General features: G+C 37.4%; 1 protein-coding gene across 1 annotated transcript; it reads left to right on the forward strand.

The window, feature by feature from the left end:
* Window positions 1-243: 243 nt before the first annotated feature.
* Window positions 244-24236, forward strand: SLC38A4 (solute carrier family 38 member 4). The gene is made up of 16 exons (XM_077807761.1): window positions 244-302; window positions 4615-4833; window positions 6653-6743; window positions 9513-9628; window positions 13046-13119; window positions 13235-13327; window positions 14716-14797; window positions 14899-14981; window positions 15095-15153; window positions 15572-15850; window positions 15972-16051; window positions 17224-17324; window positions 18184-18308; window positions 20271-20415; window positions 21679-21776; window positions 24058-24236. The coding sequence occupies exons 2-16, from the start codon at window positions 4715-4717 to the stop codon at window positions 24157-24159; spliced, it is 1647 nt and encodes a 548-aa protein (XP_077663887.1). The 5' UTR covers window positions 244-302; window positions 4615-4714; the 3' UTR covers window positions 24160-24236.
* Window positions 24237-26256: the final 2020 nt, after the last annotated feature.

Below are 26256 nucleotides of genomic sequence, written 5' to 3' on the forward strand. Positions count from 1 at the left end.
GAGAAAACTTTGTGCAAATGTAATTCATTTGTAAATTTAAATGAAGAGTGAAGAACTGGCAGTTAAGATTTGCTATACTGTAGTTGTAATTGGCATTAGCAGGTGTATTTGTTTTTATATCAGGCATGAAATTCAGTCCCCTTTTTTGGACAGAAAATCAAATCTAAGAAAGAAATGAAACAGCAGGAGGTTTCTAAAGTTGACCAGTTAATTAGGAATGATATGCTCGTGTTCTTTCAGGGCCTCTGGTTAACTATTGAGAATTTTTATCAAGACTCTTGGTTTACCTGGCTAATATTCAAGTAAGTAAATGAATATGAAAATAAATTGTTCATTTTAATTGTGTGTTTACTTTAAGGTAGCAATTATGGCACTTTTCGTCTTCAAATTGCTTTAGAAACAACATTAATTCTTTAAATGCATTGTCGTTGAGACTAAGAGTCAGGAAAATCTACTGATTCATATACAGTGATAGGACATAAAAGTACTAGCCATTGCAAAATGCTTGAAAATGCAACTGTTAGGCAAATAAGGCAAGGTCACAGATAAACCTAATTGATAAACCTCAACTTATTCATAATCCTAGATGCAACACAGAAAGTAAATCAAAATTGCTATGAAATAAAACGGAAAAACAAGTTCATGTTTTTCTTAATTGTTTCATTACATATTAAAAAGCAATTTGAACACATTTTCTGAGTACCTTTTAAAAATTATGTTCTATTCTAAAGCAAAGCAGATGAACTTGACACGAGGTTTTGAGAGAAATATTGCTTTAGAGGGGTAATGCTTTGTGCGTCCAATATTTTCATTTTAATGTAATATCTTAAAAGAAAAAAATCATCCTTTTGTTTCAGTCTGCCTTCTTGTTCCACAAGAAGCAGCAAAAGCCTAGGCATGTTATAGCTGGATTTAAGGAACGTAGTTAAGCTAGTAGACTTTTCTGACATCTATACCTAAGGGAAAAAAATAGTAGTGGTCTAAAATAGAAAAAGGAGCTGGTTTATAATACTGCCGCTTAGCATAGCATTTGCAGTTCTTCCCTTTTTTTATGCCTGTGCCTTTAGAAGTGCTTTGTGGGGGAAAAGACATTGTTTCTAAACATTGTAGCTTGTACTTCTTAAGGTAGCAACAGCAATACACAGCGGTGGCTGGCAGCCGAGTATGTGAAATCTGGTTTACATCTTTGACATATTGGCCAGCTATTGGAAGATTGGGATTTTATGTGAACAGTGTATTTTATGTGAGTAGATTCTTTTGAAGGTGAAGTGCATCAGAGATTTTGAACATGCAGGATTTTTTTCCACCCTAGATACAAGTTAAAAATAGGTTTGCCTGTAGTTACTTGTCTGAGGTGATCATATTTCAGAAGTTTGCTCAATAAATAACTGATTCCACACAGATTTGGGTAAGATTAACTAACATTTCAATGCATTGAGTGCCTTGCATAAAACATGCCTTGGAAATATTTATAAATTTCTGAAAAAAATTGACCTTCCAATTATGTGAATAAATAACTTAGATTCTGCTAATACTTATGCAAGTGCCCAAGTTTATTTACATGAGTATTCCCAGTGATCTCAACAAAATTTCTCATATGAGTAAAAAGTTACATATACATATTTGCAGGACTGGGACCTAAGGATTGGACTGTAAAAAGTCTGTAATCTGCAACATACATGGTAGCAACAAAATATATATACACATATTAATTAGTAGTCTTTTTAATTAAATAAAGATGTATACAATTTCAGAGAGAAAAGGTGGGTGAGGTAATATATTTAGTTAGACCAACTTCTGTTGGGGAAAGAGACAAGTTGTCAAGCTACACAAAACTCTTCTTCAGCTCTGTTCAGCTGTAAAGCTTGTCTCTTCCATCCACGGAAGCTGGTCCAATAAAAGATATTAGCTCACACGCCTTGTCTCTCTCCTATTCCGGGTCCAACACAGCTACAACAGTACTGCAAACTACAATTTAAGATTTCATTAGGTATGAGAAGTGTTCAGAGTAAGGAACGCTATCCTGACAGAGTGACCGATTAAAATTTTTCAAAATAAATGCCCATGGAATTGAGGTGCAGCAATGTGCTAGTCTTCAGTTAGGCCCTGATCCTGCAAGCCCTTATGAATGAGAGTAGCTCTGGGCATGTGCATATTCCCATGGAGTCTGGAACTACTCACATGCCCAAAGTTACTCGTGTGTACGCAAGAGTTTGCAAGACTGGTGACCTGGAGAGAAGGATTTCAACAAATGAAGGGTCCAATCCCCCAAACACTGATGAAGATTAAGGGAACTACTTGTGGTAATAAGCACTACACTCATTAGTAAGTGTTTACAGGATTGGGACCTAAAATTGATGATGATTCAGTACCAAGCGCCTGATCCTTAAAACATAAATAATTTTATAGTCCTTTGAGACAATAAGTAAAATGACTCACTTAAGTAAGTGTTTGAAGGATCAGCCTTTAAAATAGAACCTACACCCTAATACATATTTTCTGTCATATTCTTCTTTCCTTTCCAAATATAGTACAGACTGTGCAATACAGAATTTCTCTCTTAACCTAATCTCTGTGTAAATTAATCCATGGTAATGTTTCTGCTACACTGTTCTCTTTGTTCCTCAACACTAAAATAGTCAGTATAGCAGGGGTGATACAATTGGAAGAATATTGCTAAAGTGAGCATTTGTTAGTGTTCACAACAGAGATTTTCTTCATCACTGGCAGGTTGTGTTCGATTGCCTGATTTTCTTAGATATAGATTTAAAATAAGCATCTGGATACTATATGAATCTGCTGCTTGGAACGCAAAAAAGTTTGGTTTTAGAGGTACTGTAATGAATGAGTTTACCATTGTCTCAGCAAGGACCCAGTTCTTTTCTTTACTTCAGCTGGAGTTATTCATGTCCTCAGTGGGCAAAATCAGACCCTTGGAATGTAAGCCTGCCTAGCTATCTCTGACCTAATGCCAGATTCAGTAATCAGTCTCAGTCTAAGTGCTGGAGTGGCAGCAGAAAGGAATAAACAGAGCAGCTATCTCTGGTAGGAAATTGGCAAAAACACCTTGATATTCTTTTGCTGTTCAATTATTAGATAAAAATAAATGTTACTAGAGTAAGGTAATTTATTGTAGTTTTTGACACAAGGTTAATTTTAGCTCCAGTGTTGGTGTTTAAAGTTTACATTTACATTTTACACACACACTTTAATGTTGTGCTGCTAAAAATAAGTTTGAGACTGCAGATGTTAGGAATGGCATATTAATGGCTATATAGACTAGTGAAGGTTTGGTAATTAAGTGAGGAACTAAACATCCATGAATGCAAAAACTGGAGAATTTTTAATAAGTAATTGCATGCTTAGGGCTAGAGTAAAGCAAAAATAGAATGCTGCTTGTGCTGGATTTTTTAATACTAATTTGTATTCTGCAATGTTTCTAGGCATTTAGTTATAGCATTAAGAATACAGTATTTTATTTTCTGGTACACAACTCAGGAAATATATGGTGGATTCTTTTAATGTGTTATACTGGGAGGCACAAGGATAAAGAGTCGGGGTCCATAGTTCAGTAACCAGCTATATGACTTGCGGCCAGTCCCTTCATCTCTCTATGCCTTTGTTTCCCCATCTGTGAAATGGGGATACTATTATTAAGTCATTTTGGTAAAGCACTTTCAGAAAAAAAAATGCTGTACAACTGCATAATATTAGTGGTATATTATGAAACTTGGGAATGAGTAAACAAATGTAAAAGTGTATCTGTAAACTGAGATTGTAAGTATAAACTCATGTTAATGCCAAAGACAAATCATCATACTATTTATATTATAGAGTATATGGTTTATATTGGGCCATATAAAAAGATGATTATTTATCCAGATGATTATTATTATTTATCCAGACCCTCTCATGAGACTAAAGGCATATTAAATTATGTAAATATGTAATAATTCTGTTTGAGAGATAGTTTTAAATTATATAAACTATCTAAAAGTTTTGATGGACAAGTATTAAACTGAGATGTGATAGGGTGAAGTGCATTGTGCAGCCAGCAGCAGCTTGATTATTTTTAACATGTAGCCATACTTATCTAGCAATATATGTTTCAAGACACCAAGTGTTTCCTTCAGAAAAATAATTTGACTGTAATGTCTTCATACGATGGTCAGTAAAGTTTATATATAGCATTTCCCTATCAACAACCCAACCCTGATATAGTTAATCTCAGGTTAAGGGTGCATCTTAATGATTATCCACGATATCAATTAAAAAACAAAATAATTTTTCCCAGATTTTACATTAAATCTGTTTACAGTGATAGTTTTTTTATAGATAGACTATATATACCTGTGTTTTATTATTATTCTAGGAGAGCTTGGAAACCTATTGTGTAGGTCTGTCGTCTTACATTTTGAGAAAGAACGAGTGGAAAGATGCTGTATAAAAAAAAAAAAAAAGAATATTTTGCTTGTATTTATCCAGAATTTTCCCAAGCTGCAGCAGTTGCCTCCCTTAATGTTATTACGAAGAACAAACACAAACAGAGGGAATCACACTCATTTATCTAATTTGGGGAAAATTCTAATGAGTTATTTTGTGATCTGTTTGCAGAACAGAGTGTTCTGAAAGTTAACACATGGTGGAGAGAACCTGTAAGCAGAAGGTACAGTATTGTTTACACTGTAGAAGCTAGAAAGCGCTGACCACTCAAATGGATCGCATGGAACTGCAAAATGTCAACATCAAACTTGATGAGGAGAGCAATAGCGGAGAAAGCATTGAAGACAGCTACACGGATATAATAGATCCAGAAAAAGCTACTATTAGCAGGTATGTACTTAAATAAAAAGGGGTTTATGTTCAGACTAAAAAGAGGTAATCAAAGACTAACACATGCGATACACCAGGATTTCACTTATGGCATCCTGAAATTAAATTCAGATTAGGTCACAAATTAAAACTGGTTTGATTGTTTAGTGGCTATTCCCCAAATCACAAAATCACTGCACTCTTTGACATGATTATCGTTGTGGGTAGAATAGCTGAGATATTCAAGGTCAATAGTGAGATGCATTGGTAAAAATCTGTGCTGAGATTTGCCAGCACTGACTGTCCAGTTCATGACTCTGAACACAAGCTGTCCAATATCATAAACATTCAGTTCTCATAATACCTGTATATTTATAAAGGCAATTACAGGGTTCTTTGACACCTAGATTCATATAATTACTGAGTTTTAGCACATTGTTTTCACTCAAAATTGTTTGTTTGCAATTTATATGATCAGAGGTCTCTTAGTTTTAAAACATGTAGTCTTCAAACTAATTTCAAGACAAAGCAATGGCCTATTAAATATACAATTTCAATGTGAAAGTTTTATACAGAGAAGCAGTTTATTTCTTCTTTTACTCTACTCCTTATTAATAGAAAGATTTCTGGAGAATGTCTCCGTTAAGACCAAGAAATCAAATAGAAATCCAATGATTCTCTGAGCTAAAGTTAATATTGAGTGTTAAGAAACATCACAATTTTAAGTCCTGCTTTACTGAGGCAAAACGTCAGTAAAAATCAGTAGGAACAGGAGGGTTCTGAGCAACACTGAAAATCAGGTCGCATCATTAAGTGCCAAAATATGGAGGTAGGAGCATAACTTTGGGAACCTACATTTGAAAATCCTGGCCATTGTTCTTAGATGACACACATGGCTCCAGAATTCAATTTAACTCTTAAATAATATGATATTTCTTCATTGCCCCTAAACACAGTCATGAGCCAAAGTTCAGGTCTGGATCCAAACTTTGGCAAATAGGGGAGATCTAGGATTTCAAACTGATCCTCTGTAAAGATAAGGTTTACCTAGAAAGTCCACTCAAATATTCCCCAGGTGTGTTTGATCCTGTAGTTCCATTTAGGTTCATATCAGTATCTTCTATTTTAAGGCCCTGGTCTTGCAATTAAATCTGCTAGTGTTGATCCCTGCACCTCTAGAGTGTTCTAGGGGTTCTATGGTAGCAGATCTGAGTATAGGATCGAGATCTAAAGACAAATAATACATAAGAGTTTAGATATGGTACATACATTTTGTTGGTGGGAAGTAGTTTTGTTTTATATCAGTAAATAATAGCAATTTTTCCAGGGTGGGGTTAACAGTAATAGGGTTCACAGAAATGTGTTTTGAGGAGGGATTAGACATGGAGAGGTGGATACTTGGCTATACAGGGCTTCTGAGGTAAAGGGTAGCCTGTAAGAATGTAAATAAAATGAACAGGACATATGATATTGGGAAGGAAAATGCTGCTAAGGAAGACAGCACTGTTGACAGAAGTTGGGAAGTGCATTCAAAGCTACGAATCTGCCGTGTGTGGTTTAGATTCTTTTAAAACTAAACAAAGTTCGTAGGCCCAATCCTGAGTGTCTCGTTCAGTTTTAATTCAGTGCTTCCTTCAATAAAACTCCCATTGACATCTGTGGGAGTTTTGCTAGAGGAAATACTGAATAAAACTGAGTAAGGACTTCTGAATACAGGGCCTGACTGATGCAGTTGGAGTCTTTCCATTGATTCCAGTGAGCATTGAATTGGACCCTTAGTCTCTTGTGCGTAGTAAACTTATTTTATTGTTTTCTTATTTTGCTCTTTTTTTGTGTTCAGTCAATTTGCTAACAATGATGCAGAAAGTCAGAAGTTCCTTCCAAATGGATTTCTGGGCAAAAAGAAATTGGCAGACTATCAGGAGGAATATGTAAGTTTATTATTAGTTTTTAAGTAATAGAAACAGGAATATAGGAAAGTAGGGACAATATACATGAGTCTCTTTGCAAATGTAAACAGCGTTACAGCAAAGCTCACCAAAGAATCTAACCAGCATATTCTGTTTATTTCTGCCTTAGTCGAGTGGTTACTATTTGGCTGCCTGGATCGTTTAAAGTATTAAATCGTGGCTCTACTCTGCTATAAACATGGCATCACAAGCTTCTACATGGATTGCGTCTCAGTGATTTCTAGATAAAATATGCTCTGTTTACATGTACACAGGCATTTTCTTTCCAACTACCAGCCCTGCAAACTCACTCTAGCCTCTGATAATTGAGCTGGGGTCTTTCTTTCTTCCCTGCCAACCCCAATAGTAAAGGTTCCTTTGACTAAATGCTGCCCTCAATAACTCTGTGCCAGCCCATTGGCCCAGAAGGTCCAGTAACAACTATTAGCTTTAAATTGACTTACACAGGTGTTACTGAGGGTAATGTTTGGCCCACAGAATATCTATTACTGCTAATGATAGAGAAGCTTGAATTTTAAATCTCATGTTCAAGCTTTCAGGTAGTTCGAAAGAAATCTTGTAACCTGTAAACGGAGCAAATAAACACACACCCAGCAGTTCCAGTTTTAGTCACATTTCAGTTTACAGCCAGACTTTAATGTGATCAGTTTAAAACAGTGGGGCCAGATGTGTCTTATTTACACCAGTCTTAGGTCCCAATCATGCAAGTGTATACATGCTTAGCTTTACACACAAGTAGTCCCACTGAACTCTAAAGGACTTCTCCCATGGGCAAAGTTAGGAATGTGTCTAAGGCCTGGATGCACAAAGGGAGTTAAGCATTGGGATGCTGAACAACAGCACCTATATTTTAGGCATCTAGAAAATCACAGGAACACACTGCAATCCAGAAAGCCTGAGTTAGGCTCTTAGACTGTGATTCACAAAAGCCAGCATGCTAGACAGGAAGCCGTCTAAGCTAGCCAATGGGAGATGCTGAACGGAAAGGTGTGCACTAAGTCCTGCCTCTCTCTCAGAGATAGGTGCCTAAATCCAGACTGCAGGGAGGCCCCCTCTGCTAGTGATTCAGAGCTGGGGAACCCGCTTTGGAGTCAGGTGCCTATGCTGTTTTTGGAAGAAGCTAGAGGTCGGAGGATGGAGCACTCTCATCAGGCTATCCTGATGTGGTAGACCCTCAGTCTCTCCTGTTGAACCTATTCCATTGTGGATCAAAAATTAAAGAGTCATTGGGGTGGAGGTAGAGCAGAGAGAGAGCAAGTGAGTGAGAATGACTCTGTAGCCTGGTGGGCAGAGTACTCACCCATGATGTGAGAAACCCTGGATCCAGTCCCCTGCTCCACTGACTCTAATCATTTATTCAGAGTGGAACAGATTCAACAGGAGAGACTGAGGGAGCCCTACATCAGGGCATCCTACAGCCCAGTGGTTAGAGCACTCACCTGAAAGGTGGCAAATCCCTTCTCCCCCTCTGGAGTCTCCCACATCCTAGGTGAATACCCTAATTACTGGTCTAAAAGCTATGAGAGGGAGGTCCCAGCTGCTTGTGTGAACTCATTTGAGGGGCCTGATCCAGATCAATCCCTGAACATGACTTATCCAGGCAATGCTTATCTTTCCCCTGCTTTGTGAATCATTCTGGGAGACAGGCACTAGACACCTAGAGGGAGGCAGCAGTGCAAATGCCCAAAGACAGAAACACAGGTGACTCAGGAACTTTTACTGGAGCAACATGGGTGCCAAAGGAGTTCAGTAGGAGCTTTGTGAATCACTGTGGAGCCTAAAACTGGGTTTTAGATGGCTAAACCCAGACTTAGGTGCCTAAATCTGCAGTTTAGCCACCTAAATACTTTTGTGAATCTAGGTCTAAGTTTTTACAGGATCAGGACCTTATATTGTAAACTTTTTGAGGGAGGATTGTTTCTTCGTGTGGGTTTGTGGTCTATAAAACAACCTGAACCCTACTATAGTATAAATATTTAATAAAAATTCCAAGTCATTCACTGCACAGTGAAGTTACTCTACTGGTGTAAATGAGAATACAGCCCAAAGAGCTAGGTTTTTTCATTTTTATATATTGGTGTTTTTCTTTATTCAGGCCTGTTATGACCAAAAAAGATGACATTTATGGTTCTTAGTGACGCTGGGTAACTGTAGTCATTGCTGGCAGTTTCATTTTGAAGGGTTGTTAGTATGGACATAACTCTACACCCCATTTGGACAAAAGAAAAGCTCTGGTGTTGATGCTGCAAACACATACTACCATGACAGTACCTGAAGTGAAGGGAGTTCTCATAATAGTACTATACTTAGATTGTAAGCCCTCTGAGGTAGCGGCACCCTGGTAATAGAAGTATTAAATGAAAAAAGAACAGGAGTACTTGTGGCACCTTAGAGACTAACAAATTTATTTGAGCATAAGCATCTGATGAAGTGAGCTGTAGCTCACGAAAGCTCATGCTCAAATAAATTTGTTAGTCTCTAAAGTGCCACAAGTCCTCCTTTTCTTTTTGCGGATACAGACTAACATGGCTGCTACTCTGAAACCAAGTATTAAATGGTAAGTACTAGTTCTGTAGTAAAAAATGTTGGTAAGATCAGGCAGCGTGGTAAGACAACATCCATAGTACTCAACAGAACAGAGGAAGGGAAAGCCAGCAACTTGAAAAAGCATGGTTTTACACTGCACTCATTAAGGCACAACTTAACTACCATTTTTGTTATTTTCTATAGCATCCAGGAACTACTTCCTTTGGAATGTCAGCGTTTAACCTGAGCAATGCCATCATGGGGAGTGGCATCTTAGGGCTGTCATATGCCATGGCCAACACAGGAATTATACTTTTTGTGTAAGTATTCAAAAAGTGGTCAGAAAAGTGGGGAGAATATAATTAGCGAGCTATCAGTGTTTCTGTGATTAGAGAAAAATGCTTACGTGAAGAACCACATTTTATAGATAAAGAGATTTTTAAGGTCTCCAGTAATGAAAACATTTTAACAGCATTGCAAGACTCTGTCTAATGATGATAAACCACCCTAATTTCAGCTGTGTTTTGTATTAGATTCATTGCTGGGAATTTATATTGTCCAGTCAAAAACCAAAATTGGAAGGACAGTGTACTTCTTTCTCCTAAAATAACAACAGCATTCCCACTATTTCAGCACAGGCAATTCCACACAAGCAGTAAAGTATATATTTATTTATATGTTTATAATTATAACTTTGTCGAGACCGAGGAAAAATACTTCATGCCCATATAACTCTAGCCCTGAAAACAGAAAGTAGGGGCTGAATGCAAATATAGCTACATATTTACCAATATTTAATGTCAGCCACTCTCTCTAAAGTCTGTCTGTACCACTGAAGACAGAAATGGCATGTCGCTGACATACAGTATGTACACAGCATATGCTTTGATGGACACCAACAGACATCTATGTGCAGACATCCCTGGCTACCCCTATCAGGTTGAGAGAGAACATTTAAAAGTTGTCCCACTTTAGTAAGTGGCTTTAGTTTTATAATCTGGTTGTTTATGTGGGCCTTAATGTTAATCCTCCTTTGTTTAGTAGGAAGCCTAGAATGCAGTGTGGGTGATTGCTTTACATTACAGGAAAAATAGTAAACCTTCAGATCAACTTGCAGAGTTTTCTCTGTGTGATTCCTCTTGACTTTTGGAAGCTGTGTAACAAAAACTCTGCAGCAGGTTCTGAAACTGTATACTTAGATCCCAAGAGAGAATGGCATCTCCTATTTTTGGATGCAGAGTTTTTGCCTGAAATTAATTATGAGTGCAGATGCTACCACTTGGATGGCTAACTAGCTGACAGCACCTGTAAATCAGGTAGTTAAATGTCTTAGTGGGAGCATTTGCTCTCACAGAAATGGAAACTGGTTTTAAAAGGGAGTGCTCTAGAGCCAAGAAACTTTGAAAGGCTTTTTAAAAAACTCTTTAGAGTTCAAAAACTCTTCTTCCTTAGGGTGTTCAATAATAACCAACCCAGCTATGAAGTATCTCTATTCCATTGTATATTAGCCCTGGCTAAAAAAATTCTACTACATCTTCTAAATCCTAACTGTTAGCCACAGTTTTCAACGTGCGGAACCCTAACAAATCTTAAATTTAACAAACGCTATCAGAAGCCTAGTCATGTTAACTTTGGCAGAAGTAAAAATTGTCACCTTTAGACTGGGATAATGTTTAAATAGTGCCATCTAATAAAAAACAAACAAACCCCTTTCTCCACCCAGCAGCTCACTTTCTGTCCTATCACAGTTTCATACTTTGGGAATGAGAACAATCTCCCTTCTTGTGGTGGAGCATCTAATTTAAAAGCAGACAAGTTTGTGGAGGATATCATTACTTCAGTGTCAGACATATACTTGCTGTACATAATCCTGTACTTATAGATTCTGACTTTAGCTTTCAAAAGGATTGAAAAATTCCATTTGCCAAATGAAAACTACTGTACTAATCCTAATTCAGGTTATATTTTCGGTCATTAATGTATTGTTCAGAGATGGCCCAAATGCTCCCTTTCAGTGAGATTTTACGGAGGAGGGGAGAAAGGTTTCTAAAGTTCAGAAAGTTTAATCCTGTAGCACCCTCCCTGCATTCTCCCCACATGGGGGAATGGTTTGCAGCTGCTTGGAGGGGACAGGGGATGTGGCTTTGAAATTCCACAGCTCTACAAAATCCACAAGGAACTCAGGTCCCAACACCACACGGATCTTAAGGATCTGCATGGTGGACCAGCACCTTTACACCGACCCCAGTTCCTCTTTCCTCTTGTACTATAGCTAATTCAGGAGCCTTGCTATCATTCGATTCCTTACGTACCTTTCTTAATGGGGTAGAATGATCAGCATTAACTCCCATGTGGATTTTTCACACAAATCTTCTGGTTAATAAGGGAGTAGGCTACATAGAGCACCCCAGAATATCTCCCCCAAACTATGTACAATTCAGTCATGCAGTGTTTATAGGAGCTTTTCACAGGCTGAAGGCAAGGTGGTGAGCAGAATATGCTGCCCAGAATATAGTGACTCATAGACTTTAAGGCCAGAAGGGACCATCATGATCATCTAGTCTGACCTCCTGCACATTGCAGGCTACCAACTCACCCACCCACTCCTGTAATAGACCCATAACCTTGGCTGAGTTACTGAAGTTCTCAAATAATCATTTCAAGAGAATCCACCATTTACACTAGTTTAAACCTGCAAGTGACCTGTGCCCCATGCTGCAGAGGAAGATGAAAAACCCCAGGATCTCCTCCAATCAGACCCAGGGGGAAATTCCTTCCAGACCCCAAATATGGTGATCAGTTAGACCCTGAGCATGTGGGCAAGACCCACCAGGCAGATACCTGAAAAGGAATTCTCTGTAGTAACTCAGAGCCCTCCCCATCTAGTGTCCCATCACCAGCTGTTGGAAATATTTGCTGGTAGATATTTGCCCTGAAAAAGTCACATAAAGCATTAGTTTCTTACATCAGTAGTTCTCAAAATACCAGCCATTGAAATCATGTAGAACTGAAATAGTATGTGGTGGAAGCTTGAGGGTAGTCAGAATTATATGAATTCAAGAATCAGTATCTCACAGCCTGCCAGCCAGGATTAGAAGCTAGTGCTGTATGCTTTCAGAAAGCAAGATTTCCAGTGTCATACAGTGCTCTTTGCTATCCCTGATCATTACGTGAGATCTCTCTATATATCCATAGTGTCAAATATGAGCTCCTAAGCTCAGGCTCCACAGTTCACAGGCAGCCAAATGCTCTGATTTTCAAACATAGGGGGTAGCCAACAGCTCCCATTGAAGTTGTTATGGTTTTCAGGTGGTTCAGAGGTGCTAGGTAAGGAGAGAGGGTTAAGTTACAATGTCAGTAAATGAGTGGGAGTCTAAGGCCCCAGATCCTGGAAGGCCCACTCATGTGGAATCCAATTGACTTCACTGGGGCTCTGCGTGGGTGCAGGAATCTGCCTTTGCAGGACAATGCAGAATTAGTGCCTCAGTGAGTCTAAGTAAGTCTCTAGAGGCAAACTAAGGTGGTGTAACATGCATGTTCAGGTTGCCAGAGGATGTATAAATAAATTACAGCCAAAGCTTACCTCTGCCTTCTGGCCAATGACGCCAGCACTCAAACTGGTTTTGGGATAATGTACATATTAAAGTGATGGAGAGCAACTCAATATATGTTCTGTTAAGTCAATTTATTATCTCTATTGTCAGCTTCAAGATTCTAATTTCCGTTATTTCTTACAGAATCCTACTGCTCAGCATAGCAATATTATCACTCTATTCAGTTCACCTTTTACTGAAGACCTCAAAAGAAGGAGGTATGAGGACACTGTTGGTTAACTGAATGTTCATGTTGCATGCACATATTTCTCCTTTAAATATGTTTAATAATGTGCCTTTTTACAGTCCACCATGTTTTCTTTTTGCTTCTAGGCTCCCTAATATATGAAAAACTAGGTGAAAAGGCATTTGGATGGCCTGGAAAATATGGTGCTTTTGTTTCGATTATAATGCAGAATATTGGTGGTAAGGGCAAAATGTTCTTCTAAACAAATATTTTAAAAATAAACACTGGTCTCCCTTGGTAGCACATGTCCTCAGGCTGATGTGGATGCCATCACGGACTGAGCACAGTGGGGTAAATGGTCCCCAGTGATGTGCATAGCAAAAATAGGCAGACACACTGCTTTTCACAGTAACAGGAGAAAACTAGAGAAAGGTGCTCAGCAACTGATTTGCCAGATCAGTTATCTCTTGACACCATATTTTATTTTGGGCCTGATCCTATGAGATGTTGAGCACCCTCGGCTCCCATTCCCCAAGAGCTTGATCCTGCCACCATCATTCACACAAGTAGACTTTACTCACATGAGACATCCCCATTACATGCATACCAGTCCCAAGTTATTTCCCACATAAGTAAAAGTTGCAGGATTGGGTCTTAGCTCACTGGAAATGAAATGGAAATGTGTATGGGCTCAGTGTTTTAAAACTTGGTACTGTTTGGAAATCTCTATTATCTGGCTGCCAAGCACAATCAGCCATCCAGAGCAAAAGAAACTTGTCAATCGTATAGCAATTTCATAATAACTATACTAAAATAGTAGCCATTCGCAATAGAGAGAGTTTCACAATCAGGCCTTCTCTTTTGATTGGCTACTATGACTTTTCAAAGACCCCATCTATGAGTGCGTAACAAACATGCGTGTCTCAGCTTCTGTCCTTCCTTACTGAAGCCCAGATATCAAATACAGTTTAACTAGGCAAGGAATTATACTTAGTTGATGAGAAAGGAATATAACACAGGGAAAACAAAGGTTAAATAGGTTGACAGTTTGGGAAGAGGGGTCAGAAGTTGAGGCAGCCAAGTTTATTATGAGTAATGGATGGACAGTTCTGAGGAAAACGGTCCATTAGAGCAGCAGGATTTACAATAGCAAAGCCAAGAGATGGGGTAAAAATGTGTATTTCAGCATAACAACAACTCGAGTGCTCTGTTAATTCAATAATAACTATATCATATTCAAAGACTGAAAGTTACTTTTAGTTCAGAATATGGCTCTTACCTTATTAATAGGGAGCATGGTCAAGTTATCATCTGTTTATTCACACTGCCAATTATGGTACGTAAATGGTGATTTGAGCACCAAAATACAGAACTGTCTAGGTACCATAACTTAGATACCCAATTCTAAAAACTGGACGATGTAGTTCATTTCATCTACATGTTCATATAGTTAAGCAAGTTTGACTAAAATCAATGTATATATTGCATTTTCAAAATAATGCATAGTTTATCATTTCTCTTTTTTTTTTAAAGAATGCTGACAGTAATGAGCATTCTTTAAAAAATGCATACCTGCATTGGAACCATATTATTCTACTTTACTTAGCTGATGTGTTTGTTTTTTCAGCAATGTCAAGCTACCTCTTTATTATTAAATATGAACTTCCTGAAGTAATCCGAGCATTTCTGCATCTTGAAGAGAATTCTGGGTATGTTTGTTTTGCACGACCTATGACTTCAGTGAAAATATTCTAGTTAACATTGGCAGAAATGATTAATATTGGTTTGATTTGGTTCTTTTCCTCTTTAGAGAATGGTACCTGAATGGTAACTACCTCGTTATATTTGTGTCAGTTGGAATTATTCTTCCACTTTCCCTTCTAAAAAATTTAGGTAAAACTATTTCCTCACTTAAAATATATTATTTTGTTTCTTATCTTGATTAGTCATCTGAATTTATGTGCGGTTTAACTGCATGTGTTTTTTTTTTTATTCTTTCTTTGAAGGTTACCTTGGTTATACGAGTGGATTTTCACTTACCTGCATGGTTTTCTTTCTCACTGTGGTATGTGACTATATGAAATATATCACTAGCTATAACCAAAAGTAGGAAATACAGAATCTTTAAATAATTAAGAAACTTTAGCTGTCTTCTCTGTACTTATTTATTATTACTAGCGTTTAGAGGCTAGCCTGGTCAAGACCCTATAGTGCTAGGCACTGTACATGACAGTCGCTATCCCAAAGAGCTTACAATCTAAAAAGCAAAACATAACAGGGAGATGAGACAAAAAGCAAGGTGGAGGCAGAGTAACAAAACTAATAGGACATGCTCAATTCCTAGCCAAGCAGGGGCAATAATCACAATTTGCTACTTTAAAACATTAAATGTTCAGCCACTGATGTTTTCAGTCAAGGGTGTAAATAGAAGCCACCTTTTCAAAGCTATAGACTTGTGTTGACATTTTCTATTCTTATTGTAGGTTATCTACAAGAAATCCCAAATACCTTGCCCTCTCCCTGTCCCGGAAAATAGCGTTGGAAACTGGACCTACAACAACAACTCAGTTCCAATGCACTTAGTGATGTTACCAAATGAGTCTGCTAATTCTAAAGTGAATTTCATGATGGACAATACACCTGGGCACACCACGGGTTTTGAGGAGGCAAAAGACACCCTACACACAAGTGGAGTGGAATATGAAGCCCACAGTGATAGTGATGACATGTGCCAACCCAAATATTTTGTGTTTAACTCACAGGTAAGGGAGATTCCGCAGAATCTGTCTATAGCCATTAACTCCACACCTAAACTGCTGCCAAACACAATACATTCAGATGATTCAGTAGTGAATACTCATATTAAACACCTTTGTTTTTCAGACTGCCTATACAATACCCATCCTGGCATTTGCATTCGTGTGCCACCCTGAGGTGCTACCAATATACAGTGAACTTAAAGAGTAAGGCTCTTAACTTTACTTTTAAAAACAATTGTCACACACTTCCATAGTTAACCCGGTAGCAATTATCAGATCACTTTTTAGTGTCCAGCTTTAATCAATGATGTACAAATTCTCCCACTAATGGTTTGTTGCATTCCATAATAAGCAGATATTGATGATAAAACACACATCAGATTACTGACCTGAGGTTTACCTCATAAGAGGCAATAAATCTTGGTATTCCTTGAAATGAACTGAAATTTTATGAAATATCAATTACCAGAAATATTTGGAAACATTTCTGATATGGTCATGAATTCAAGCGTTGCACAACACCAAAAATATTTTGATGAGTGAGACTGCACCTGTATCTGTCAGTGCTCACGTTTACATCTCCCGGAGTCCCATTGACTCTCGGTGGGTGCAAAGATCTGCGCTGCAGGATCTGGCTGCAGGAATAAGGACTGTATCATGTAGCAAAGATTTTCTCATGCAGTCTTATTGAATTCTCATTAGTCAGTAATTATTTCTTCCAAATTTATGCTACAGCCAATCGGGTGAGGTAATTTATCACACACATCCACACTAGCCAGTTTACATTACTCCATATCTTAGCATTTTTGAGCTCTGAGGAAGTAAACTTACGGATGCTTAATGCCCATATCCAGCCAATCCTAATTCAGGACTTTCTTGTAAAAATATTTAACCAATGTATATATTAAAGAAGAATTGATCTTACCTATTCTTCTGTCGGTCCCTGATCCTCAGTGAAGCTCTGCACTGATACAAGTGTGCATTCATGCAAATCGGATGGTAGGATTGGGGCCTAGAATTAGAAACAATGCTTTTAGATTTCAGCACCTACATTTTTCCTTAAACTTCAGTCTGAAGTTGATGTTCTATAAAAATGTAAATAGTTAATTTTAACACTATCAGGTTAGCAATGTAAAACTTTTATATATACAAATCATTCTGAGCTTTTCTGTACTGTGTGACACTGGAGTTTGAAACAAAGGGCTTTAAAACTCACTTGAGTTTGTTGTAACATTGATTTAGGGTTAGTTGCTTTGAATTCACTAACTAGTGACAATGTTAGCAGAATACAGCTTGGACTCTTAGTTCACTAGAAGGTATGTACAAATATAGACTTTATAAACTATTTACACTGTTATTCTTCCCTTCCTACCCAGCCGGTCACGAAAGAGGATGCAGAATGTTTCAAACATCTCGATTGCTGGAATGCTGATCATGTATCTGCTTGCTGCTCTCTTTGGTTATCTTACCTTCTACGGTGAGTCAGAGCCATATTCTCTGTAGAAGTTTCTCAATTCTTTTAGAGGTTATCTGTAGTGGTGAGAATGAACAGCTGTGTGGGTCATGACTGCATGCATTCAGAGAACAAGATGCTGTAGATGTCACACTTTCCACATGGCCAAAGGAAGCAAAGCTGGCGATACTTAGCAGGTTTTCGCAATGCAATGGAGCACTTCTGTCTCTAGCTCTTACACCACTGCTACACCACTGTTACAGCTTCACCTTTCCTGAAAACAGGTGCAATACATCCTAGTGTACAAAAGGCCATAGGGACAGATTACCTGGTATAACTTAGTCTGTAGACATAGTAGACCATATGTTACTGCTGCTGCCCTCAGCTTAAACTTGCACTGCTTTTTACTTTATTAATTCCTCCATTATGACACGGAAGCATATGGCACATAACAGTTAGTGCGGCACATAATAACTGCATGTGGAATATTTTCAAAACAAGTGTCCACTGTCCCTTTTAGAGAAGCAGTTTAGTCCAGTGGTTAGGGTGCCAGACTGAAAGCCAGGAGTTCTACATACTTTGGGGAAGTCAGTTTGCCTCTCCGTGCCTCAGTTTCCCCATCTGAGGCTTATATAGCACATTTTGTAAAGTAATTTGAGATCCTTGGATGAGACACATTATATAAATGCTGAATGTTATTACCACCAACATTTCTACCACAGAGGGACTGATGTTGAGGAAAACTTGTATCTAATCAGTAGCGTGTGTCTGACGACAACTGCAGGGACACACCCTCTTTCATCTTGCTACGTTATAAAATCTTAGTTTTGAAAGTATAGATCGTGCCTGACTGAGCTTAGCCTGTTTTCATTTTCTTTTGTAGGAGAAGTTGAAGATGAATTACTTCATACATACACCAAAGTGTACACCTTCGACACCCCTCTTCTGCTGGTTCGCCTGGCAGTGCTTGTGGCTGTCACCTTAACTGTGCCCATAGTCCTTTTCCCTGTAAGTAAATACAGCTTCTGAAGATTAAATCTGAGCAGCGTATACACATGGACTGTAATTATCTATTTTTACATTAATTTTGTCATACTTTAACATTTAAGAGAACTAAGTTCTGGGATTTTATGACATTTTCTGTTTTCTCATTTATATTTCACCTGAGACAAACAGCTGCACTTTTGGGTAACTCGGAGTCCTGAACATTTAAAAACTGAAGCATATCAAAGCCAAAGGATTATTGCCAAGTGTATCTGTGGGCTCCTGTGTACTGTATTTAACAAGATTAGCAAAATTAGGCTGGAGTGTTAATGATCCTGAACACCTTCTTGGGACAAATATTCGTAATAAAAAATAACAATATAAAGTGAGCACTGTACACTTTTTATTCTGTGTTGTAATTGAAATAAATATATTTGAAAGCAGAAAAAAATCCAAAAATATTTATAATAAACTTAAATTAGTATAAGTGTTTAACAGTGCAATTAAAAGTGTGAGTGATCACAATTCATTTTTTTAATTGAGTTAATTTTTTTTTAGTTAATTCCTCGAGTTAACTGTGATTAATTGACAGCCCTGCTCTTTATGCTCATATTTGAAGTAATGGATGTACTAGCTTCTGGGACGTAAACGCAGCCAGCCGTACAGAACCAAATCCAAATCCTGTTATTGATAGTTGAAGCTCTATCTGCATCACATGCTCCAGCAGCTCCCATGCAACTGACTGATCCTATCAGCAGTTCTGGGTTTCTCAGGCTACTGCTGTATGATGACCTTTAATTATTTGAAGTATTCAGCATTTTTATTCTTTTACAAAAAAATATACTTCGCCTATCAGAGTTTTTAAATTTACCTTTGTATGGCATTAATCACCAATGAAACTTAAATACGGGTTTAATTTCAAGTGGAACCACATGCCAGATATAACATACTGAAAGTGTCACATAACTGAGTAGAGAGAAAGAGACTAGTGCGTTAGCTGGTATAAATCAGCATGAGGGCCTGGCCTAGAATTTTTAAAGCTGTTCAATATTAAATTCAAAATCTATTATTTTAAACCTACTTATCTCTTCACAAGACTTAGACCTGAAACTCTAAAATGCAGATCTCTCAATATTTTTTAAAATGTAAAGACTCCCAAGTTTGACAGAAATTCATACTCCTATTGAATTACCCAACTACTTCAGAATCAGCTATTATTTTAAAAGATGGGAATGATTTGGAGCATATGTTTTTTAAAAGTATATGAACAGAATACTGTTCTACTTCCACCCTGAGGATCTCTTCACCGCTGTGCAATAGTGCAGTGTAACACTATCTGCTGTTGCCAAATGGATTTGCTGTTGACCTTTTACCTACTTATCTCTGCTTGTATAAAAGCAAAGAAACTATGTTCAAATCTGTGATGAAGTCACAATGAGCAAAGAGAATCCGCTCTCTATATGTCTTATAAATACAATTTGGAATATTATAATCTTCATATCTGTTTATTTTTTAATTTTGTTACGTATTTTAAAATGGAAATAAATTACAGCATGATCTTGCTACCACTGAAGTAAGTGGTAAAGCTCCCACAGACTTCAGTGGAATCAGGTTCAGGTTTCAAATAACTCATCTGATTATATTTCATAGATACATACATTTTTCCTCTGTTAGTTAGTATTAGTTATGGGGTTCTTTGAAATTTCCTGATAGCAGCACCTTTTAGTGGAAGAGACTTTTTTCTCCCTGATTTTTACACCCTATTTACTTGTCTTCTACCCAGTAAATATTTGGGCTTCTGCAATAAACTGTGAACCCAAGCCTCAAAACTACATCCGGGTGGTAAAAGAATTTGCATTAAGGGAAGAAAATGAATTAAAATGTATTTCTTTGTTTAAAATTTCTCACTGGAATACTAGCACAGATCTTAAAGGAACAATGAGTTCCAAAATCCACTATCTTCTGCTTTTATTTTTCTTGTTACAGATCCGCTCATCAGTCACCGCATTGTTGTTTCCCAAAAGGCCATTCAGTTGGATAAGGCATTTCCTGATCGCAGCAGTAATTCTTGCATTTACTAACACACTTGTAATTTTTGTGCCTGCTATTAAAGACATCTTTGGATTCATTGGTAGGTTTCATGAATATTTTCAGTTTATTATGTTAATCTGTATCAAAACAGAATGCCTTACATTCATATATTGGAAGTGTATTTTGTCTCATTTACAATGCAGTAGCTTCAGTGCACTTATTCCTGATTTTGCACTATAAGGGTTAAAAGAAAAAAAAAAAGACTGAAAATGACTCATCCAAGCTAAATGGTACCAGACTTTAGTTGGCAGCCTACATAAGTCACAGAGAACAAAAAAATGTCAATAAGTTTCTTTTCAAATTTTGAGAGTTAAGAAACTCCACCATCTATGGAACTGGTCAAGATGTACTGAATTTCCAAAATTGGATTAAAAAAAAGAATCAGGAAAAAGATTTCTTCCCCTGATCCCCCAACACACACACACTTGTTTTCTGTCAGTTTGAAAGTGTTGATTCAGGAATCAGGAGATCCAAATACTCCTGGAGGAAGTTTCCCCTGCATTTATAGTACTGGCCTCCTTTTCATTTTTTATGTTTTTTACCCACTCCTGGTCTGTAAAGAAGGTCTGTGTCACTCAGCAGAATTGCCAATATAGTTTATAGTCTCTTTTTCATTATATTATTGGTTAGAAAACTTTCTGCTCTGAATGAATCTTACTATGAAAATAAATATGAATAATTGTATAGTAAGTTAAACCACAGTGGACAGAACCTTGCCAGTGATTAAAAGAACAGCTTTCCTGTCCAGAGTTTGGGAACTCACTAAAATAATCTGAATTGAACTATCAGATGGAATTCATAGCACAAGCCCACAGTTTACTGTAACCTTTTTAAAAGATTGAAAATTACAAAAAGTCATAAAGCAGAAATATGTAGACTTAGGGAAATTCCACAAAACTGCCATATTGTTGATAATTTATTAGGATAAAGAGAGTGTCTTTTAGTTGTTCTAAAAAACAAAGGAGGAAAACATGACAGCCCAAAGTGACTGGCCTCTCTCTGATATGCAGCTCATTTTTGAAGTCAGATAGTTATAGGAAAAAAGCAGATTATGCCTCCCAAGGAAATAACGACACTGGTATACCTTAGCCTTCGCTCCCAATGAGAGATACTTTTTTCAGTCTCAAGGGTGAACATGTAAAAAAGTTATGACTAACTGAAAACACGATGTTATAATGAAAACCCTTGCACAACCTGAACTGTAGCTGAGCCTGTAGCTACCACTCCAGGTATACTTTCTTTTCTGTAAAATGCTGTACATATTTACATATTAACCAGAACTCAATTATGGTTTCTGTTCCAGGTGCATCGGCTGCCACAATGTTGATTTTCATTCTTCCTGCTGCCTTCTATCTACGGCTTGTTAAGAAAGAACCTTTGAGGTCACCCCAGAAGATTGGGGTGAGTAAAGTAGGGGGAATTACAAGAGGAGGGTTTTTTGTTTTATTTTGTTACAATTATGTACAAATTAGGTACAATTAGCTGTTGTTTCACATTGGTTGTTACAATTATGAGCCCAAATTGGCTTCATTAGAATTAATAACCTGTATAAGGTCTGTGGGATTTTGTCCTATATTATGAACTGCAACACTGGCTCTTACACAAGGGATGGAGCTGACCAGTAGATGGTTCTAAAGTCCCTCAAAAGAGCAGTGGAATCCTATGGTCCTTGACTAGTTGTGTTCAGTACATTAGTACTCTTGAGAAATGCTGGGCTTGTCTACACAGGGGGGGTTAAACCAGATTAAGAAAAATTAATCCAGTTTGAAAACGCTTGTGTACACAAGACACACTTCATTGTAGCTAGGCTTGGAAGGATTAGATTCTTAATTGGTAAATGCCAGTAAACATCAGTTTCACCACACACACACACAAAACACAATACAGAAAATCTCAGGAGAATGTACAAAATATATGAACAAAAGATGAAATCCTAACCCTACCAAAGTCAATGGCAAAATTCCCATTGACTTCAATGGGGCTGAGATTTCACCCTTAGGGTATGCCTACATTGCAGGGAAGAAAAAAAAAAAGATGTAGTCTTAACTACATAAGCCTTTGGCTGCTGGAATCCTGGCTGGGACAGGGTAGAACTAGCAATTATAAATGACATTACTTTAGTTTGGCTTTAGATGAGCATCATAAAATTAGAACAGAACAAGATTTGTCACTGCAGCATCTGCTCCAGAGTGGCCAATAATTAAGCACACAAACTTGACTAGATTATAATCTGTATATGCATGAGGTCTGTCTCTGTTTTTTTATGCTAGAAGAAATGATCAGTGTAGGCATAAGGAGGCTTGGTAGGACAGTACATGGGACCCTGTACCAATGCTACTTGTGTTAAAGCTGCATCTGTCTGTTCATGGCATAGTGGAAGTTACCTGGTACAGGCACCTGTTTGAGAAACAATAAATGGACCATCGTTTTGTGATGGGCTAAATGGCAATGCGTGGCTGAATTAGCATTTGTTTTAAACCACATGTAAAAGGCATTTACTCATTTCAAAGCAGCCCCTAGTTAACATCTAGACATAACACACAACTGCCACATAACTTTAGAACAAGTGGCTGTCTCTCACAGAAGTAGTCAGCAGTGGATTAGGAGGGAGATTGCACATCACAGTTAACAGGGATATTGTAACACTGATTAATAGAGGTATTTAAGATCCTGATTGAGGTAGGTTAGTAAACATACAGGAGGCATATCACATATCCACAGCATGCATCCATATCATGCTAGGCTCTAGCGAGTGATATTAATATCTTCTTTTCCTGAACACTAAGATCTATAATTTCTTTAAACAAATATCTTTTGGGAAAGTATAGATTGAAAATTAATCAGAAAAGATTTTGATAAAATATACACATAAATATAATTATTTGAAATATTTAACATGGAAAAAGTTTCTTTTATACATATTAAAGAGATAAAAAGAATAAACTTTTCAATAACTACATTACTACGTAAGATATATTTTTGCAAAATTTTGGAGCACAGTTGTGTCTATTCACTGGTGTTTCTCTTTATGACTGAAACATTCAGAATTTATCATCCTGCACTGAGATTGAATACGTTCATTTTTGTGGCAGGAGTTGGAATGTCCTAAGATCATGCTCATTAAAGGTCCCAGTTCAGAATTTGAGAATGTAAGTCCCATTGAAGTCACTGGGACTTAACCACATAATTAAATGTAAGCAGGTACTTAAGTACTGTCCTGAAGAGGGAGAGACTGAAGCACATTCATAAGTGCTTTCCTTAGTCAAGGCATAAGGGCTTAATACTAGAAGCTGTTCTTGCTATCAGACTATGTGTGGCCATTTTTAAAGGTAAAACAAAACCAGAAGATACATAAATCATATTAGTGTTCGTATTAATGAAGCAAGTAAATACTAGCAAGTGGTTGTTTAGGGCCCATTCGGCAAAGCCTTGCTCACATGTGGTGACATTCACCCCTGTGCAGAGGCACTTAAATTGTGAACTGGCTTCATGCTGGCCCTCTGCACAGGAGTAACTTTCACCCAGATAGGTTCATTGAGGGACTATCAAAGATTGCTCATGCAAGTAGAACTTCATAGGTTAGGGCCCCTAGTAAGTGACAGATATAGAATGTGATTCCAGTAGAATTATTCTGTCACCTAACATATTTTCAATATTAATATGGTCTTTTCCCCAATTGCAGGCGCTGATATTTCTCATAGTTGGCATAATCTTTATGCTCGGAAGCATGACTCTAATTGCACTGGACTGGATTTACCACTCTTCAAGTTCCAAACATCACTAACCTGTGCAGTCGTGAAAGTACGTCTCAGACAGAAAATGCTTGGATATACATGCTCCAAAAGACTCTTGACACCTAGATGGGAGTGTTATTCCTAGCTAATAATTGCAAGATTCCAAAGACTGTGACTAGTAATGCCACTAGAACCCATGGAATACTAAATCATCCTTCTTACAAGGGATAGTTATTTATACATTAAAAACCTGTGCTGAACATTTCTAGCTGGGTTATAATAAAATGTGTGTTGCGAATTTTTTCCCAAAAGCACAATAAGGGTAACTGTCCATATAGTCTTCAAAAATCCATTTTTTCCCCATTATTTTGATAACTACAGTTCCTAGGAAAACAATGCAGTGTCCAAAAAATCAGCTAGTGCCTTTTTATAACTGAAATACATGGACATGGCTTAAAAGCAGGGCAGAATGTAAGAGAAAAGGCAGGAGCTACCTAGGTGGTCTGAAATCTAAGTATCATTGATCTTTCAAGTCAGGAAGATGACAACTTTGACCAACCAGTCAACAAAGCTGAATGTTAAATTTGTTGTTACCTGTACTGTCAGGTATCAGGTGTGTTAGAGCTGTTAAACCCTCATTCAAAATAAAACAAGAAAACATGCTAACATGGGCCCCAGTCCTACAATCAGATCTGAGTGAGCGGACTCCTGCACGGATGTGACTGCCATATGAAGCAGGGTTCCACCTGCCTGGATCAAGTTGCAGGGCTGGGGCCTATATTTAAATAAGACTTCTACATAACTATTGTTCTGTTATTATATATATCTGTGCTGGGAGCAGCAGGTGGTTCTGGTGTGGGGTTTGGTTGTTTTTTTTAAATTCTTGTAAACGTGTGAATTTAGGTGACTGAACAACTTGTAATCTGTCTATAAACTCGTCTTCCATTATAACTCAGAGATTTAAGGAGACCACAAGGCATGTGAAAGCACACCACCCAGTATTGTTTGATACATTTTTATTTGATGTGTTCAGTGCAGGAAACTGTGATTTACTATATATATATTTATGTATATATTCTTTTTCTCTAACTATCAGAATGTTAATGTATGGTACATTATTTTTGATTTTTTATATGGGTAGTTCTTTGTTTTTATAGCCACAAACTTTATACTGTTTTGAAGAAAACAGATTGGGTTGTTGGGTCTGTAAAAAGTTCATTTTTATGTATCAGTGCTTGACAAATACTTGTGAAAGCCCAAGCTGTTACCTGTGTAACAAGACACTCTGATGTTTACTACAATATCATCTTATAAAAAAATTGCAACAATACAGGCCCCTCTTCTCCTAAGAATTGTCAATATATGCTGTACAATTCTGTATTTTTGCCCTAGATTACAAAACTAGGTAGTTTCTTCTGTTAATATATTTTAGCTTGCATATGTATGCATTAGTATTAAGTCAGCATATACAATTAAGCTATATAATTTAATACAAAGGAAAAGATTAATTCAAGAGCAAGTTTATCATTCTAGGCAGTTGAGCAAAACAAAGAGAAGTTATATATTACATGGGTGGTTAGTTAGCACTCATTATCCTAGGGGCTCTGGCTGCTTACTTTATGACATGTGGGGTAAATTCTGACCTAATTTAGACCACACGCGCTCTCCATTCTCACCAGTGCAAATCAAAAGTCAATGGCATCAGATTAGCTCTACACAAAATGTGACTGAGTGAAGAATCAGGGTACAATTCAGCCAACTGTTTAAATTTGAAAATTAAAAACTATGATGTATTCAGCCGTGTATTAATTAGTAAAGCCATGCAGAGTTATGGTTTGTCTGACTAATCTATTTAGTTTGATATAGAATTGACTGTGTGTGTGTGTGTACACACAGACAGAGCCTTAATGTCTCAAAGAAATGGTCCCAATTGAGTTATATCTTTCTGTGTACTATTTTATTCTTGTATAAAAGTACTGTAACCTTGGTATCCTGGAGCACATTTCTATGTATGTATTCATTATTTAGAAAAAACTGCAATATTATTTTGGTTGGGATTTTAAGGGGATTAACACAAACAAGGCAGTGATTGTACTGATACATAACATCTTTAACATCAGTGTCTGATGCTGTAATCCTTTCACACA

This window comes from Eretmochelys imbricata, chromosome 1 (genome assembly GCF_965152235.1).
Source record: "Eretmochelys imbricata isolate rEreImb1 chromosome 1, rEreImb1.hap1, whole genome shotgun sequence".
NCBI lineage: Eukaryota > Metazoa > Chordata > Testudines > Cheloniidae > Eretmochelys > Eretmochelys imbricata.

Excerpts from the sequence above, each read along its gene's own strand:
- SLC38A4 (XM_077807761.1), top strand. The coding sequence starts at position 4,715 with ATGGATCGCATGGAACTGCAAAATGTCAACATCAAACTTGATGAGGAG. Across the intron at positions 13,328-14,715 it reads TATAATGCAGAATATTGGTG|CAATGTCAAGCTACCTCTTT; the intron begins GTAAGGGCAAAA and ends TTGTTTTTTCAG. Across the intron at positions 18,309-20,270 it reads TGCCCATAGTCCTTTTCCCT|ATCCGCTCATCAGTCACCGC; the intron begins GTAAGTAAATAC and ends TTCTTGTTACAG.